Source organism: Lycorma delicatula, chromosome 1, assembly GCF_047948215.1.
Source record: "Lycorma delicatula isolate Av1 chromosome 1, ASM4794821v1, whole genome shotgun sequence".
Lineage (NCBI taxonomy): Eukaryota > Metazoa > Arthropoda > Insecta > Hemiptera > Fulgoridae > Lycorma > Lycorma delicatula.
This window is the reverse complement of record NC_134455.1, coordinates 206,714,394-206,731,206: the sequence shown is the minus strand read 5'-3', so window position 1 is coordinate 206,731,206 and position 16,813 is coordinate 206,714,394. Positions and strand designations below refer to the sequence as shown.

The following is a 16,813-nucleotide window of genomic DNA, read 5'->3' as shown; positions in this document are numbered from 1 at the left end:
CACATGGCAAGTTTTAACATGTTATTAAGGTGCAAATCAAATCACCACCTTATCCCACCCAACTTGGCTCCAGCAAGCTATTTTCTGTTCCCAAAACTCAAGTTGAAGATGAAGGACTTTTTTTGACGACATTCTGACCATCCAGAGGCTTGCACCAAACAGTTGAAGGTGATATCACAAAGTGATTTCTCCAGAGCGTTTGATAGGTTCTACCAGTGCTGTATCGAGTGTACAACTAGAGAAGGGTTCTATGTAGAGGGGTGATGTGAGTAAATTAGTTTATCTTTAAATTTGTATTTTTCTTTAATTTAGTTCGGGAACTTTTCAGACATACTATGTAGAATGTTGTGTAATTATGTAAGGGTATATGTTGTAATTTGTGTAATGTAAGTGTATAGTATAATGTTCTGTAGCTCTGGGTGTAGTGGCAAGAAAAGCTGCAGAGGCTAGGGCTGTGGGGACATCAACCCCGAAAGTCTTAACGAATAAGATTCCTCGTTGGGGGTTCAGTGTAATTGTCATTATTTGGTGTTTAAATCTATTTCAACCTTTGACATTTTCTACTTTAAGGATCATAATTTTTATTATCAATAAATCAACTTTGATGATCATGTTATTTAGCTTTGTCAAACATTTAACCTTCTGGCACAAGTGCTTGTGTATAGAGTACTAAAGTAGCAACTAGAAGACTTTTTTACCATGGTTTTGTAATTCACAAATAAGTTAAGTTTTTGAATTCATTACTTTATAATTTGCTTTACCTACCACACAGTGTTAATATTGAACGAATGCTTAGAATTTGCTGAGTATATTACACATGATGATGTAAGTATTTTACAGTCTTTCAATTAAAAAATGATACTCATTCAATATACTGTGCTACTTAATAAAAGTACATTCAGAATAATATTTTATAAATAATAATTATTATTATTATTCTTAGCTTTTTAAGTTGACAACTGTTAGTAAAGTTTATTTTTATAAGATAAAGCTATTTTATGTAACCAAAATAAGTAAATATTATCTTATTTTGGTAAAACATAAGGAGAAGTTAAAAGTTCAAAACAAATGTTTTTATCTATTTTTATTTTCTGTAAATAAACCAATGACCAATTTATAACTTATCAGCAATAAAAATAAAATTAAGTGATTTCAGATAAGGATTTTGGTGATTTGTTTAATTTAAAACTACTGATAATAGCAGAACCATTAAATTCAGCATTCTTTGATGGATTTTGTTGCTGATCAACATCAGCAGATAAAATTTTGTAGTATTTACGACATAAATATAAATTTCAGTAGCAAACCATAAATGTGTCAATAAAAATTCAATTGTTTCAATTTAATGTCAGTAAACGCTAATTTTCAGTAAAAATCATTTAAACTTTATTTTTATTAAAAAAAAAATATTATATTTTATGAATAAAGAAAAAAACTGATGACCAATTTTGTAAATGTAAGTAACCTTAAAAGTAAACTTAAAATTAAAGGATTACCAGGAGATGATGTTTTGGTGGTAGCTGCAGCAGCAGTCTTGACAACATCTCTAAACACAAGTTGTAGATGACATCCAGATGTATGGTAAAGGCATACATTATTTGACATTGTAGTTGCATCACCTAGTGGAAACGCTGATGGTATCCTAGTGGAAAAAGATACTTGTGCTTGCCTAAATGAACCAGGATGATATTCATCTAACCACTCAATAACCCTAAAAAATAAAGAAATAATTATAATTAATCATTTAATTTCAGTAATTGTTTGAAGAATTTTTTTTATATAAACTTTTCTATATTTAAGAAATTTATCATTTATTATGTTTCCATAATAAATGACTTTTCTATAATTACATAAAGTATAAAAATTAACTTTCCAAGATGATAATAAAGAAAAAAATATTTAAAGATGTAATTTATTTTTAGCATTCCGCAGTTTTAACCATTTTACTTGTAACATTTTTTGGCCTGTCTTAACAGACATACAGGGATGTTTAGGAATGAGTTAGCAAATTTTCTCATACTTACCTTATTCTATTATAGATGAAATTGAAAGAACCAACTACAGCATGCAGTAGTTTTAAGTAGATTAGTCAAACATTAGTGATGTTAATAAAGCAAGTTAACAATCTTTACATTAAGACATCGCTATTAGGTTAGACTTCAAAAATTAATTTCAGTGCTATTTAATCTTAAGGTTCATGTTATCTAAAAAGAGCAATTCATGAGAAATTAAAATTTTTGGCAGAGTCTAGTTAGAAGTACTTAGTGATCACCCCATCTCAGAGAATAACTACACATCTCAGGAATGATTGACCTGAGACTGGTACAAGACATTCACAGTTTACGTTCATACATATCTTCCTCATTCATCCTCTTAAGTAATACCTTACGGTGGTTCGAGAAGCTAAACAGAAAAGAGAGAGTGATCACCTCATCAACCTTAACCTCATAGAACAGCAGATAAAAAACCTAACCTCACTTTTGAACAAAATTAATCAATAGCTTAATAACTGTACTTTCTGTTAACACTGATTTACGTGTTTCAATAAAACAGAAAACATCACAAAATCTCCAATTAATTAAAAGTTTCTAACTTATTATTTTGACCACTTCAAATGGTCGGTTAACTAACTACTATTGGAAACTACTGAGAAGTTAAAATAGTGTGGCCCAGCCTAAATGCCTGCGATATGAGCCATACTGTTCAGTAAAAAAATACAAATCAGAAGTTTCTGTAATTAAAATATATTAATGAAAACATGAATCTTTCCCATTTTTTTCACATAGTCCTGAACACCAAACTGTCAATCTTTCACACAGTTGTGAAATTCAAACATCTCTTTTTACAATTTCAACTTATAATGCGAACTGTTTGTACTACAGAGATAAAAAAAAATTTACTTTCTGTACTGTCTTAACACCTGCACAAACGTACTAGTCTAACAAAGCTATGCTATTACATACTGCAATCAACATTTACTGTATTTATAAATCATCTTTCACAGTTTTCATCTGTTTAATTGAACATCCAAGTATGAAAATACTTTGAACAACATTCATTTAAGTTATTCATTTTTACATTATTGGAAATTTTTTGAAAAATTACAAAACAATTTTTTATAGCAGAATCTTCTTAGTTTTTAAATGGTTCTCGTATATATTGAAAATGTTTGTATTAATTCATGAAAAAAAGCATTTTCATTCATATAATATATTACAGAAGTTATTCTTCATCAATAAGATAATTATTTATGGAAATAATATTAGACAGAATGACTGATAACTCTAATCCATAAATTTAGTGACAATCCTATTAATTGTAAATGCAGTTAAATTCATGTAAATATTACATAATTCAAGTGAAATGGTGTTTATCATAAAACTAGTATCAATCATGTACATTTAATAAAATATAGATCACTCAATGACTATCAAGATGATATACAGAAAATTTACCATATAAGGAAGCTTCCATCGATTGGATGTATTGCAAACAACAAATCAGGACTATGGTGCCAGTCTCTTAACAGGCATTCAATCTTTGTATCTAATGAATCAGGCACATGACCAACTGTTGGCCCAGTATCTGTAGCTAAGGAATTAATTGAAGTTGCATTGCTAAAATAACAGAAAATAAATTAAATTAGCATAATTGTGTATAGCATTACCATTATGTTCACAAAAAATTAAACAGTAAAGCATTTTCATTAAGTAAATTTAATTAGAATATATATATATATATATATAATATAAAAGTTGTATTCTAACTTGTATCCTATGAACTGAACTTCATTCAGCACTAATGCACTCAAACAGTAACCTCTTTCACTTTCCTTTAGTTGCGTGCTCTCATGCTGCTAAGAAACGTATAACCTCCAAAATAATGAAATAATCAGAATGCAAGTGAAGGGAATCCCTACAGAAATATAACACAATGACCATGTTTAATGTAAATCTGGTTAAACTATATTTATTTCAATCACCCTACATATCGTGGGGATTATCCTTTTGAAGTTAGTTGTGTTTGATCACAATAGATGGTTTTAAAAAGTTGAGAATTATAAAATTTTGAATAACAAATTTTTTTTTTGTTGAGTTTTTGCTGGGCGAAAAATGCTCCAGCGTTATCATTGCCCCAACACAATGTATTTGCTTTAAAAAACTAAATTTTAAAAATTCACAATTAAAAATTAAATAAAAATGTCTGGAAAACAATACATGAAATATAATACAAAAAATAATAAAATAAAAAATGAAAACAAAATAAAAACTTAAAGAAGAAAGTTAAAAATAAAATAAAAATGTATTCCTTTATTTTGGTGAAAATTCCTGGGCATTTTAAATTTATAATGTAAGGCCACAAAACATATGCAATGCACAAGGATGTGGCGCACAATCAAGTGGCACTTGCGTCGTATGCATATCGGTGCATTTTCTGCTGACTTCAGGTACCCGTGAATAGCTCTTGTATGTCCTATCTGCAATTGGCAGAGGATCACCTCCTCTCGATGAAATTGTCTGAAGCTGGAATCCCATGGCAACACAGTGTCATTGACATGTCGAAGTTTGTTATCTACCGTGGCAATCCAGTCATATTGCCACCTCGCACGAAGTGTATGTTAATAAAGTCGGATATAGTAACAGATAGTGAAGGATTCTGCACGTTCAATATCCGGAATGCCAATGTTGTTAGGGATCCAGCAGAAACTCACTTGTGTGTTGCGATGGTTCAACTCTGCGATCGTATTGCAGATTTCAGTGATGATAGGATACCTGGAATAAAAGTTTTCTAAGGCTTGGAGAGCACTATACGAGTCACTACAAATAAGGATACGACAATACATAGTGTTAATGATATTCAAAGCTTAATGTATAGCATATGGTTCAGCAGTAAACACTCAAAAGACTGAGTAAACCAAACATGTAGATTCGGACATTAACAACAAACACGCATCCCAACGGTATCATTCTGTTTCGATTCATCCATGTATACTACTGAATCTGGGTTTGCCTTCAAGAGAATATGGTTAAACACTTGCTGAAAGAAAACAGGTGGCGTTGATTCTTTATTATATTTCATGAGGTTAAACATAAAATTTAGAAGTTTGATTGTCCATGGAGGATAAGAACATGGATAAATAGGAAATATAGAAGGTGTGTCAATATTCATAAGATGCAGTAAACAAAATGACAAATTGAACCAATTTCATAAATGAAATACTTTTGATAACTTTAAAACATTTTCACATGCTCTTGTGATCATCTTTGATGATTTGTTGCTCTGTTTTCACTCTGGTTTAAGTAATGTTAGTGCAAGTCGGTTTTTTATTAGGCGAATATGTAAAGTGTATTGGTTTTGAATTGAAATTCATTTAATTTATCCTTGTGTTTTGATGTGATTATTTATTTCATATGGATAAATAACATCAGTAATATAATACAATGTATAATATCCCAGTGAGAACAGCAGCACCAATCACTGATGATGGCTGCCCAGAAAGAGTAAGGCAAAAATTGTTTCAGAATTTATAGTTTTTAACAATATCTTTTTTCTGCAAAAGCAATATAAAGTAAAGTACATGTCCAAAATCTTAAAGAAAATAACACTAACAGTAAGAAAAAAGCATGACTAATTACACCAAAAAAAGTATAATTTGATTTCAAGATTCAACTTGTTACACCAAAATAAAAATAATTTTATTACGACTGGAAATCAGTTAAGAGATGACAGATTACAATTATTAGCTATTAATTAATATTACCTGTAAGCATTGAAAACCATCTTCTAACTGTTTTCATTGTTTAAGATCAGTAATCAATGGAAAGCAGTTTAATAAACCTGGAGTGGGTCTACCATACCACATTACCTTTATTTAATATCCTTTAATTTCTAGTATGATTCTTGCTGTTGTATACCAGATGTTGCAAAACCATCAGGTCATGAGGGTACACTTTAATACTAACTCTTAATGGGTATATAATTTATTCAGACTGTAATACTAGACTAGAATAGTAGTAAGGATGGATAAAAAAATAAGTAAATATTCACCTAAGTGTCTGGTGGCTACTAGAAGGAAAACTACTTGCAGCATGATGTTCATCACTACCACTCTCATCTTGTGACAGTGACTTAGCAATTTTTCCTTGAGCTCGTTTTTTTCCTGGAAAAAAAAGAAAACATGTTAAAAACAATTTAAGAAATTTTTGTTGTTTCATTTGGACCAAATAAAGATGAATACTCACAAAAACCTGTTGCCTTATAAAAACTAATGTTTCTAGTTTTGACAATAACTTTTATATTGATACACAAATATAGCCCTCAGTGATAAATACAATCTTAATGTTGCAGAATATGGAAAACCCTGAGAACAGCAGTACATGATTTCCTTCCAATTTGCTTACTAATCCAAAATTCAATTTTTCTCACAGTAAAAATTTAACTGAAAGTTAATGCCTAACTAAAAAAAATAAAAATAGGTAATTTATAGAATGGAATAAACACATCTGAGTAATACAATTGTGGTTTTGGATGAGTCAGTCATTTTTATTGATTTGCTCCATAATCTTATTACACCTTGGGGTACTTTCATTATTGACAAAAACTCTATTATTATGGGTTTTACAATTTCAAATCCTTTGAGGTAAACTGCGAGAGAATTATTTATCTGTCTAAAAGCAGTAAGCATTTTGATTTGATTCAGTTAGTATAAGTCTAAATTTTTGTAATGTGTTCACTTTCTTTTACTGGGCAAATGGAACATCCAAGCAACCATTTCCAATCATCATTTACATGAGGGCTGTCCAGAAATTAACTAATGTTTAGAAATAAAAAAAAGAAATTTTATTACATATTTGAAAAGGACAATCTTAAACTATTTTTCTACATATTCACCATTTAAATTGAGGAACTTATAATGATGCGTAAAAGCTTTTCAATTCCTTCTTTGTAGAAATCTGCCGCCTTAGATTTTTGGCACCCACCTTACACAAAACTTATGATAACGAAGCTTCCCCAATACAATTTGATGCAGTAAACTTTGAGAAATTTGGGAGAAATGAAGCGAGAGTTCTGTAATCATAATGCGGTGATTTTTCACAAATTTTATCACTGATTTTCATTGTCAATTCATCAATCACAAGGCTAGGTCAACCTCTGTGGTCCTAATCATGAACATTGGTGCGGCTATTTTTTAAACTGAATGCACCACTGCCTCACTCCACCTTCACTCATAATTTCATTTCCGTGCACATCAAAAAGTTGCTGATGAATTTCAATTGGTTTGAAGTTTATTGCCAGTAATCACTGAATACATCTCACAACTTACAGGATTTACTATTGAAGTGCACATTTCAATAATTTACAACAAAGTAGAAAAATCACAGTCTACACACTATGACAGCTTGATGTGTACTGAATGTAGAAACATTTGACACCAAGATGGCAGCTCTATACCCACCCATCTTCATGCTAGGCATAAACTTCAGTTACTTTCTGGGCTACCCTTGTATATTAACAGTTACTTGAATTTTGAGCAAAGAGAAGCCTTTTAAATGTTAATAAAGAATTCTTTACTAAAATCCTAACAATTGTACGACTAAATTGGAAAAATTAATCATCTTTACTTCATCAATTTCTATATTTTTATTTAAATTTGAAATATAGCTGTCTTAACCTAAAAACATTCAGATTATTAAAAATACATAATTTTATATTTGGTAATAATTTTAAAATTACATTCAAAATATCATACACATTAGATATTTATAATAAAAATATTGCAGGCAGAGAAATTTAGTGACTAATATTCAAGCGTAATGAAAACAGATAAAACAATCAATGAATCAATACCATAAACCGTTATTAGAATAACACTTTTTTAATAACAGAGATAAATGATAATATTACATGTTACCATTTTTTATCAAAGTAAATTAGTACATTATACGAGGTGTGTTCAAAAAGCAACAAGAATTTTGAAATTTCGCGGGTTGTATCAGTCTGATTCTCGGGATTTTTTTCATTGTATAAGTAAACATGTCTGAAAAGTATCTGTGCATTGTTAGCCATATTGGATGTTTAGTCTGTTGTCAGCTGTTAAAAGGATAACACGTGTTTTTGTACGTTTGGCGATTTTTTAATTTGTATAAATAATGGATCACAGAATTTGTATTAAATTTTGCTATAAGAATGGAATAAGTGTGCCAATGTTTTAAAAATGTTAAATATTGCTTTTGGTGAGCCTGCTATGAGTAAAGCAAGGGTTTACAAGTGGTATAAGCGCCAAAAAATTGTGAAGATACTGAAGATGACGAGCACCCTGGACACTCCAGCACATCAACAACTGATGAAAATGTGGAAAAAGTGAAAGAAATGATTATGAATGATCGCCGAACCACAATCAGAGAAATCACTAATGATGTTGGGATATCAATTTGGCTCATACCATGAAATTTTTTTTGGATGTTTTGGGTATGAAATGGTGACAGCAAAATTTGTTGAATTTCGAACAAAAATAGCAGTGAATGGAAATTGCTCAGGAGTCACTAAATGAAGTCAACAACAATGGAGAACTACTGAAATGTGTCATCATAACAGGTGACGAAACATGGGTTTATAGATATGATGTAGAAACTAAGGCTCAATCATCCCAGTAGAGGCTTTCTGGATCATCAAGATCGAAAAAAGCTTGACAAGTATGGTCGAATGTGAAGGTTATGCTCACTGTGTTCTTTGCTTTTAATGGCATAGTGCACCATGAGTTTTTGCCACAAGATCAAACAAGTATTACCTAATGTTAAATGCTGTTTGCGTGAAGCAATCTGAAAAAACACCTCAATTTGTAGTGAAAAAATTCATGGCTTTTGCACCACGATAATGTGCCTGCTCACACTTCATTGTTTGTTCATCAACTTTTGACCAAAAAAAGCAATGTAATGATACCCCAGCTGCCATATTCATCGACATGGCCCTGTGTGACTTTTTCCTACTCCCAAAAATAAAGAGAACCTCAAAGGGCCATAGTTTTACAAGCATAGATGAGATTAAAAGCAAATAGCTGAAAAGCTAAACACTATTCCAAACATTGAGTTGCCGAAGTGTTTCAGGGATTGGAAAAAGCGCTGGCATAAGTGTATTCTAATGGGGGCTATTTTGAAGGAGATAACATGAATGTAGATAAGTAAATAAAATTCTCATTACTTTTTGAAAACACCTTGTATATACATTAATTCAAATGATCTTTCTCCTTATCTTTTTAAGAAAGATAAAAGAAAATATAATACAAGAACCCATGAGTCTTATAAATAAAAGATAACCAGCCAAAAATATAATTAATGCAAGCTAAAAAAAAGCCCTATCAATTTGGAAACATATGAAAAACCTAAATAAGGATATTACAGGACAAATTCATGCCACTCAGAAAACACACCCTAATAGGGATAAATGTTAAAATGTTTTATGAGATTAACTTGAGTACTGCTTTTATTAACATGTTCCAAAAGTAAAAAAGTTTAGATATTTATTTAAAAGTAATCTGCTCCCTAACAAAACCATTTAATTGTTACATAAACTTTCTTCCATGTTTAACTTTAGTGTATGCCTGAAGCCTAATGAAGGGATAACAGACAATTGCTATAACCTGGAATAATAATTAATCAGGATTAAATCTTACTACTGAGAATCTTTTTTCATTTAAACAACCAATAATTAAAGAAATATATATTTTTTTGTTGAAAGTGCAAATAATTAATTATTATATTATTTTATTACCACCACTGTGCTAATAAAATTTAATACTAAATGAAAAACCACTAAAACACAGTAAATAGGTAAGTTAAACTTAGCATATTAATTCCAAAAATCAATTTTTGTGGAATCCCGAATCTTCAGTTGTTTTTTTCTATAATTATATTAAAACGTATTTCTGTATGATTCATTGATTTGTCAAAACTATTTTTTGAGAATTTTGAAATTTATTATGGATGAATATCCAAATTCTGCAGTCTGGTCCTGGAATGATGTAATATTTAAAATTTTTAAATATAATTTAATAGTACAGAGGAATAATATGAATCTCAAAAAGATTAATTTCAGTAATATATATATAAAACATTTACCATTAAAACAATAAATGTTTTACATTATGAATGTGGACTACATTGTAGGATTATATGAACTACAAAAAAAAACAAACAACAAAACATGAATATATATATAAGACATATTCATAAAGTAGGGGGTGTCGGCTTGTATTTAAATATTAGTGGGTCTGAACACAGTTTCACATGTGCAGGGCCATTTATCGGCTATTTACGAAGCCACAGCAGTTGTTTTTGTTTTTATTCAGCAGTCATTTGCCTGCCTATGAATGCAGATCACAATATCTGTGACAATCATTTTTCCCACCAGTTGTGAAGTGTATGCTGTGATTCGATTTTTGTGTGCAAAAGAATCTTCAGCAGCTGAAATTCATCAGGAGTTGTGCCTAATGTATGGACCTACAGTAATGATTGAAAGAGTGGTGTTGAGATTTTAAAAATGGCAGGCCCAGTATTCAGACGGATGAAATCATTGAACAAATGAACCAAAAAGTATGATGTGATCGGCAATTGACGATTAGTGTTCTGGCTGATGAATTTCAGCATGTTGGACGCACCTCTATCTACAAGATTTCACAGAAAACCTTGGATATCACAAATTGTGAGCATGGTGGGTACTGAAAATGTTCACTGATCAACACAAAGACCAAATAATGTGCAATGAACAAGTTTTTTTAATCGCTATCGACTAGATAGAGATGATTTGTTTTTCAACATTGTTACAGGCAACGAGATGTGGATATCCTATACCATCCCAGAATTTAAACAACAGTCAAAGCAGTGGCACCATTCAAGTTCCCCAAATTGAAAAAGTTTAAGCAGTCTTTGTACGAGTTGAAAAATGGTGGCTCCCATTTTTTTGGGACGAAAAGGGTATCATTTTGGTTGATTTCATGGAACATGGATCAACAATTACAACTGATGTGTACTGCGAAACACTCACCAAACTGAGATGTGCGATCCAAAATCGACAACGTGGGAAACTGTTGTGGTACAATCCACCTTCATGACAGTGCGCATCCTCACACTGTTGCCTTAACCAAGAAGATTCAAGATTTTTGTTGGGAACTTTTTGACCAACTTCCATATAGTCCTGACCCTTCACCTAGCAACTACTTCCTCTTCTAGCATTTGAAAAAGTGGCTTGATCAACAACGGTTTGAAAATGATAAGGTTAACCAGTTGTCAACTGGTTCAATTCCCAGGCAGCAAACTTTTACGCAGAGGGGTTAAAGAAACTGGTACAGCATTACGAAAAGTGCTTACTGACTGGCAATTATGTGGAAAAGTGAAGTAGATATGTAGTAAACTAAAACTATAAGTAAAAACCTTTTCTCACGAGTTAATTTTTTTTAATGACCAAACACTCCTACTTTATGAATATGCCTCGTATAAATGATATTAATGTGTTGGATACTACTTTAGTAAAATAAAGAAAATTTATATTACAAATCCTCTTATACTATTAATGATTATAAGGAAACCAGAAACAAGTTATTAACATACCTGAAGTATGTTCATCGTGTTGTGAATCATGTTGCTCAGACGATTCAGGATTACTTGAATCTAATCCAAGTCCTTCTTCCTTTTCAACAACTTTTCTTGTTAAATCCTAAACACAATTCAGTCAAATTTTCAATAACACAAAACTTTTAAAACCTAGTTAGTTTAAAAATAACTTCATTAAAAAAAATAATAAAATTTCAAAAAAATTACATGCACAAATCAAAATCCAATATTCAATAAAACAACACATTGTTGTTAAAATTTTCTAATAGAAAATTTTAAGACTAAATAAATACATTACTTAGAATGTATTTAAATACAATTTTTCAATTTAAGTAAAATTAAAAATATTTATTTTTTAATGCAATAATAAATTTCTATTAATGCACTTCAGTATTGTATCCCACTATATATGATGTTTGATAAAAAAAATTCACCTAATTTTTGTTTTCTCAAAAAATCTTTATTTAATCAACAATTTTGGATTTTGGAGCACTTATTTAGTGAGTCAATATGGTATCACTTTTAAGAAGTTTTTCATGATTTTTGAGAGGTTATAAACTTTTGTATTAGTACAACACACAAGAAACTTTTTTATTTGCCAAAAACACTGTAAGTTGCGCATATTTTAGATTTTTATCACCAACCCCCCACCAGAGTTATTTGAAACCAAAATTTGAATTTTTAAATAAAATTTAGTTTTCAAAAATTCACAAAAATTTATGGGTAAGTATATTACCATTCATATTACTTATAGTTAAGACTACTAACATATACCTACACATAAAAAAATAATTCCGACTGTTTATGCCATGCCATGACTGTTTATGCCCTGCCTCTTGAAAAAAATTACCAAAAATGAAATTTCACAGTTTTTCATGTTCAACTTTATCGGCAATTTTCTCATAGAAAGAAGAGATAGGTAAATAAACCACTGAACCAACCTTTTACTTGAGAAAATATGAATAAATTTCTTTTTGTTTCATCCTTCCAGGATCAATGGTTTTTTAGTTATGATTTTTTTCGTAAACCCTTACAATCACAAAAATAGGTGTACGCACTGTAACAAAAATGGCTGCCACAAGTAAACTGCTTAAATAAAAAATTAAAAAAAAAAAATAGGTTTAAGATCCTGGACATGTAGGAAACAAGAGGGTAAGTTTCAATTTATTTTGAAGTGGTCAAGCAACCAGCTTATGTTTTCTTGGGATACTTCAAATGGATTGACCCATAACCACGTGAGCAGGCCAGTTAATTACTCAATCTATGAAAAATACAAGTGTTACTACAATTAATTACTCTCAGTGAAAGTACGTTATAATTATTTTTTAAACCTAAAGATAACAGAAATTGCAGTGTATCAATTTTGTCAATTAGTATGATCAAAATTAACCTAATGAATATAAAAAAATGTAAATTGCTACAGTTTGCATCACAAAACAAAAAAATATGGATTTAACATAGATAAAACGGAATGAAGAAGAAAATGATCCAAAAATGATGGGATAGAGGCCTAGTATAACACCATACCCCAAGGTATACAAGTTCATGAAATATAATTAAGGAAGGGAATATCTGAGAAGTATATATTCTAAAATATAAAATACTATTTACTTAAATACTAATTTACTTACATGTAATATAGCTTCTGCTTGCAAAGAGAAGTGCATTTCTTTATTGTTCAGCCAGTGCAATACAAAATTTGGTTCTCTTTCTGGGTCACCGGTAACTAGGCTTGGCACAAGAGGAATGTCTAAAATGAAAAATAAAAAGTAATTTACAAATGTTACATAAGAAATTTCAGTTTGCTAAAATTTGATATTTTTGTAATTATACCAAACATAGAGGTCTGGTTAGAAAAATTCATTATTTAGAAAAGAGGGAATACATTTTTTTAATTTTCATTTTAGAATAAATTACTGCCAGAATAATAAAAAACAAACTACAATATATCAATAATATAATTTGGCTGTTTAATAATAAATTGGAAATACGAATAACCACCTTTTTACTAAACATTGGTAAAGAAAACACAACACTAAATAAAATCAATTAGGTAACAATAAAATATTAAATTATTACATCATAACTAGTATAGACAAATAAAGACAACCAAAGACAGACACAGATCTCAGCATGCCAGATGCATATTGATTGTAATTATTCAAGTAACAAGAGTTAAGTTAAAAAAAACAAACTAAATTATATAAAAAAAAGATAAATTAATTTTTAAACTAAATGAGCAATCTTAGACCAACATTTACATAAAATGTGAATAAAGTAGTGAACGTAATCAAAATATTAAAAAAAAAAAAGAAGCACCAATAATAACGCAAACTGTAAGAAAACATTCATGTTGACTAGCTGTTAATATAAAATAATACTACAGAAATATAGCTTAACAATAAAAGAAAATGTTAAAAAGTTATTAATTTCAACAATATAAGAGTGAAATTGTTATAGATAAAAAGATAAAGCTAAATTAAGAGGAATGAATAAGATGCGTAACTGTGAAAACAGAAAACAGAGGACCAGAAAGAATGACAATGTTAAATTTAACCAGAACTGAGAGTGTTTACATTATTACACCATTAAAACATAAGTACTACAGCAGGAGTAATAATAAAAATGATTAGTCTTGTATTAATTATTATCAATTATTTATTCTAGTATTATCAATATAAAGAAAAAATAACAGCCACAGAGTTATTAGTATAGTTAATAATAGCAACATCAACAATCGACTAACTCAGAATGTTACCAGTTTCGGCGTTGATGCTAGCAGCTAGATGAAAATGTAACCCAGGAGTGACACCAGTACCATGGAAACCATAACTGTGAAAGTCGTGAACACTGTAAGTTGATGGCAATGTTGGTATGGGGACAGGACCACTTGACTGATTCTGCTGATGTTTTGCATGTCGGCGAATATGGAAACAAGTTCTACAAAAAAAAAAATTATAAACATTAGTGACAAATTAAACCAATCAATTTACAAAATGTTAATTAACATCATTAAGGACAGTTGATTATCAATATAATTACAAGAATAATGTAATATACTGTTTAACGGAAATGTAATCTCATAACATATTATAGACAATACCTTGTGTTCAGTGACACTTCAATCATTTTGCAATTCCAAAATTGTAAATAATGAACATATCCTTATATAACATTTTCATATATAGCAAATAAGTTATATAGATATTCATTTTGTACAATCCAAGTTAAAACATGAATGACAAAAATTTGAACAAATAGTTTGTCATAAATCGTTAAAGACTGTTTTAGAGAGTTACACTTACAAACCATTTTACAGAAAAAAGCTTTATGCAGATTAATTTTGTACTTTTTGTGTTATTCTTGATAGTTTCATTATCTTTCAGAGTTACAACAGCTTACATACAAAAAAATACCCTGTTATTAGGTTACAAAAAAATTAGTATAAGAATATTTAAAAAAAGTGTTTTAGCTGTTAATTTACGTTCTTCCCTGAGCTAGTTTGGCTCTCTGTGAAGTCAGGACTTTTTTTCTGATAAAAAACTGTGTATTAAACAATACTTAGGGTAGGAACAAAATTTTAATTAATAGCAGGATAGAAAAAGGATTGTGAAGCAAAAAATTCTAATTACAACTGCTGTCAATCTTGGTTTTCTGTCTGAAGAAAAATATATTAGCTACATGGCAAAACTGCCGTGAGAACAAGTGCTATGTATTCACACACTTATGTGAAATGATGATAATTATTAAATTATGTATCTAATGTAATACCGATTTTACACGGTACAGGTTACTCAGAGGCAAAAAGACGTCTGGGCTTTAAAAAGAGCCAGAATAGTAACTTTTAGTAGCCACTCTATTAAAAATGACTCAGAAATATTCCAAATCATACTTAAAAAACAGCTGAAACTCACCTTTTAGATACACAATAGGAGCCAACCATATTTTATACATCTATTCATAAATTATTGAACATCTACACGTAAACTGATTGATCACCATAATTCCTACAGGTTTTCTTTAAATAAATTCAAACTTATAATAAAAAATAGAATAAGCTTTAATATGATAAAAAGGTTAAACATTTTTGAGAGTTAGTAGATTAAGTTTAAAAGGAATTTTTTAGATAATATGAAATTCACAAATAAAAATAAAATAATTAGGCAAATGTGGTCATATATAAATTACCTTAAATATTACTAATATAAATAAATTAAAAAAGTTATTTAAACCAATTCAAAAATGTAGAAGCTAAAGACTGTATCTGCCATTCATGGCACCAATAATATTAAAACTTCATAAATTTTCTGTTCACTTCAACTAATGCTAGTCAGTTAGATATTTTGATAAACTATAATCAATCTCAATTTGAATGATCATTCATGAATCTATAACAATCAGAAATATCAGTAAACACAAATGTAATCCATTGTTTTGTTCTTAAATCAGGAGATGTTTCTACGTGATAACCTCATGTAAATTAAATTTAATAGAATTTTTTTTTCAACTTATTTTGTTCATTAATTTTTTTGTACCGTCGCTAGTGTAAATTTCAAGTAAATTTTACTCATTACACATTAAAAGTTCTACGAGTTTAAGGCATTATAATTTAAACTCTATGTATTCCTTTTAAATTTGAGGTTATATCACTGACATTATTGAGTGAAGAATATCCAACTCAGGAAAAAGAAATGCACTTCATAAAAATAGAAAAACTTATAAAAAAAAAAAATTCGCAAAGTAAAGAAATTATAAAGAATAATATTTCACGATAGAGAAAGCACAATATAAATATTCTTGATAATCTAAAATTATCACAAATATAATAAGAATAAAATCTATAAAATAATATAATTTTATAATATAATATTTATATTTAAAATAATATAAATTAATATTAGTTTACAGGGCTGGATAAAAACAGTTCTCACCATTTAATTAACAATAACAACTTATGACCCTTCAGAATTATTCTAAATAGATTTGAGAAAAGTTGATGCAGAATGTTCTAGAAAGAAAAGAACCTATCAAAAATGACCAAAATATAAGATTATCTCAAAATTATCTGCTATAAACTTAAGACATGTAAGAACTGCTAAGAAACTAAGCTATCCTCCTCAAAGAGAATATAATAAACCATGAACTGCATGAAATTATACAAAAAAAGAATTGTCATGCAAGTTATACATGACAAGTATATCGTAAGA

General features: G+C 29.4%; 1 protein-coding gene across 5 annotated transcripts in view; it reads right to left on the bottom strand.

The window, feature by feature from the left end:
• The window catches only part of Rbcn-3A (rabconnectin-3 alpha), a 518,724-nt gene that overhangs the window by 444,715 nt on the left and 57,196 nt on the right, over window positions 1–16,813 (bottom strand). For 4 of the 5 annotated variants that reach the window (XM_075371055.1, XM_075371080.1, XM_075371085.1 and 1 more), the window contains exons 7-12: window positions 14,353–14,546; window positions 13,238–13,356; window positions 11,604–11,709; window positions 6,049–6,160; window positions 3,456–3,617; window positions 1,497–1,711 (exon numbers count right to left, since the gene is read on the bottom strand). In XM_075371055.1, the coding sequence (XP_075227170.1) occupies window positions 1,497–1,711; window positions 3,456–3,617; window positions 6,049–6,160; window positions 11,604–11,709; window positions 13,238–13,356; window positions 14,353–14,546 (908 nt within the window). The remainder of the gene's footprint in view (window positions 1–1,496; window positions 1,712–3,455; window positions 3,618–6,048; window positions 6,161–11,603; window positions 11,710–13,237; window positions 13,357–14,352; window positions 14,547–16,813) is intronic. The other variant, XM_075371071.1, reaches the window with a different exon arrangement.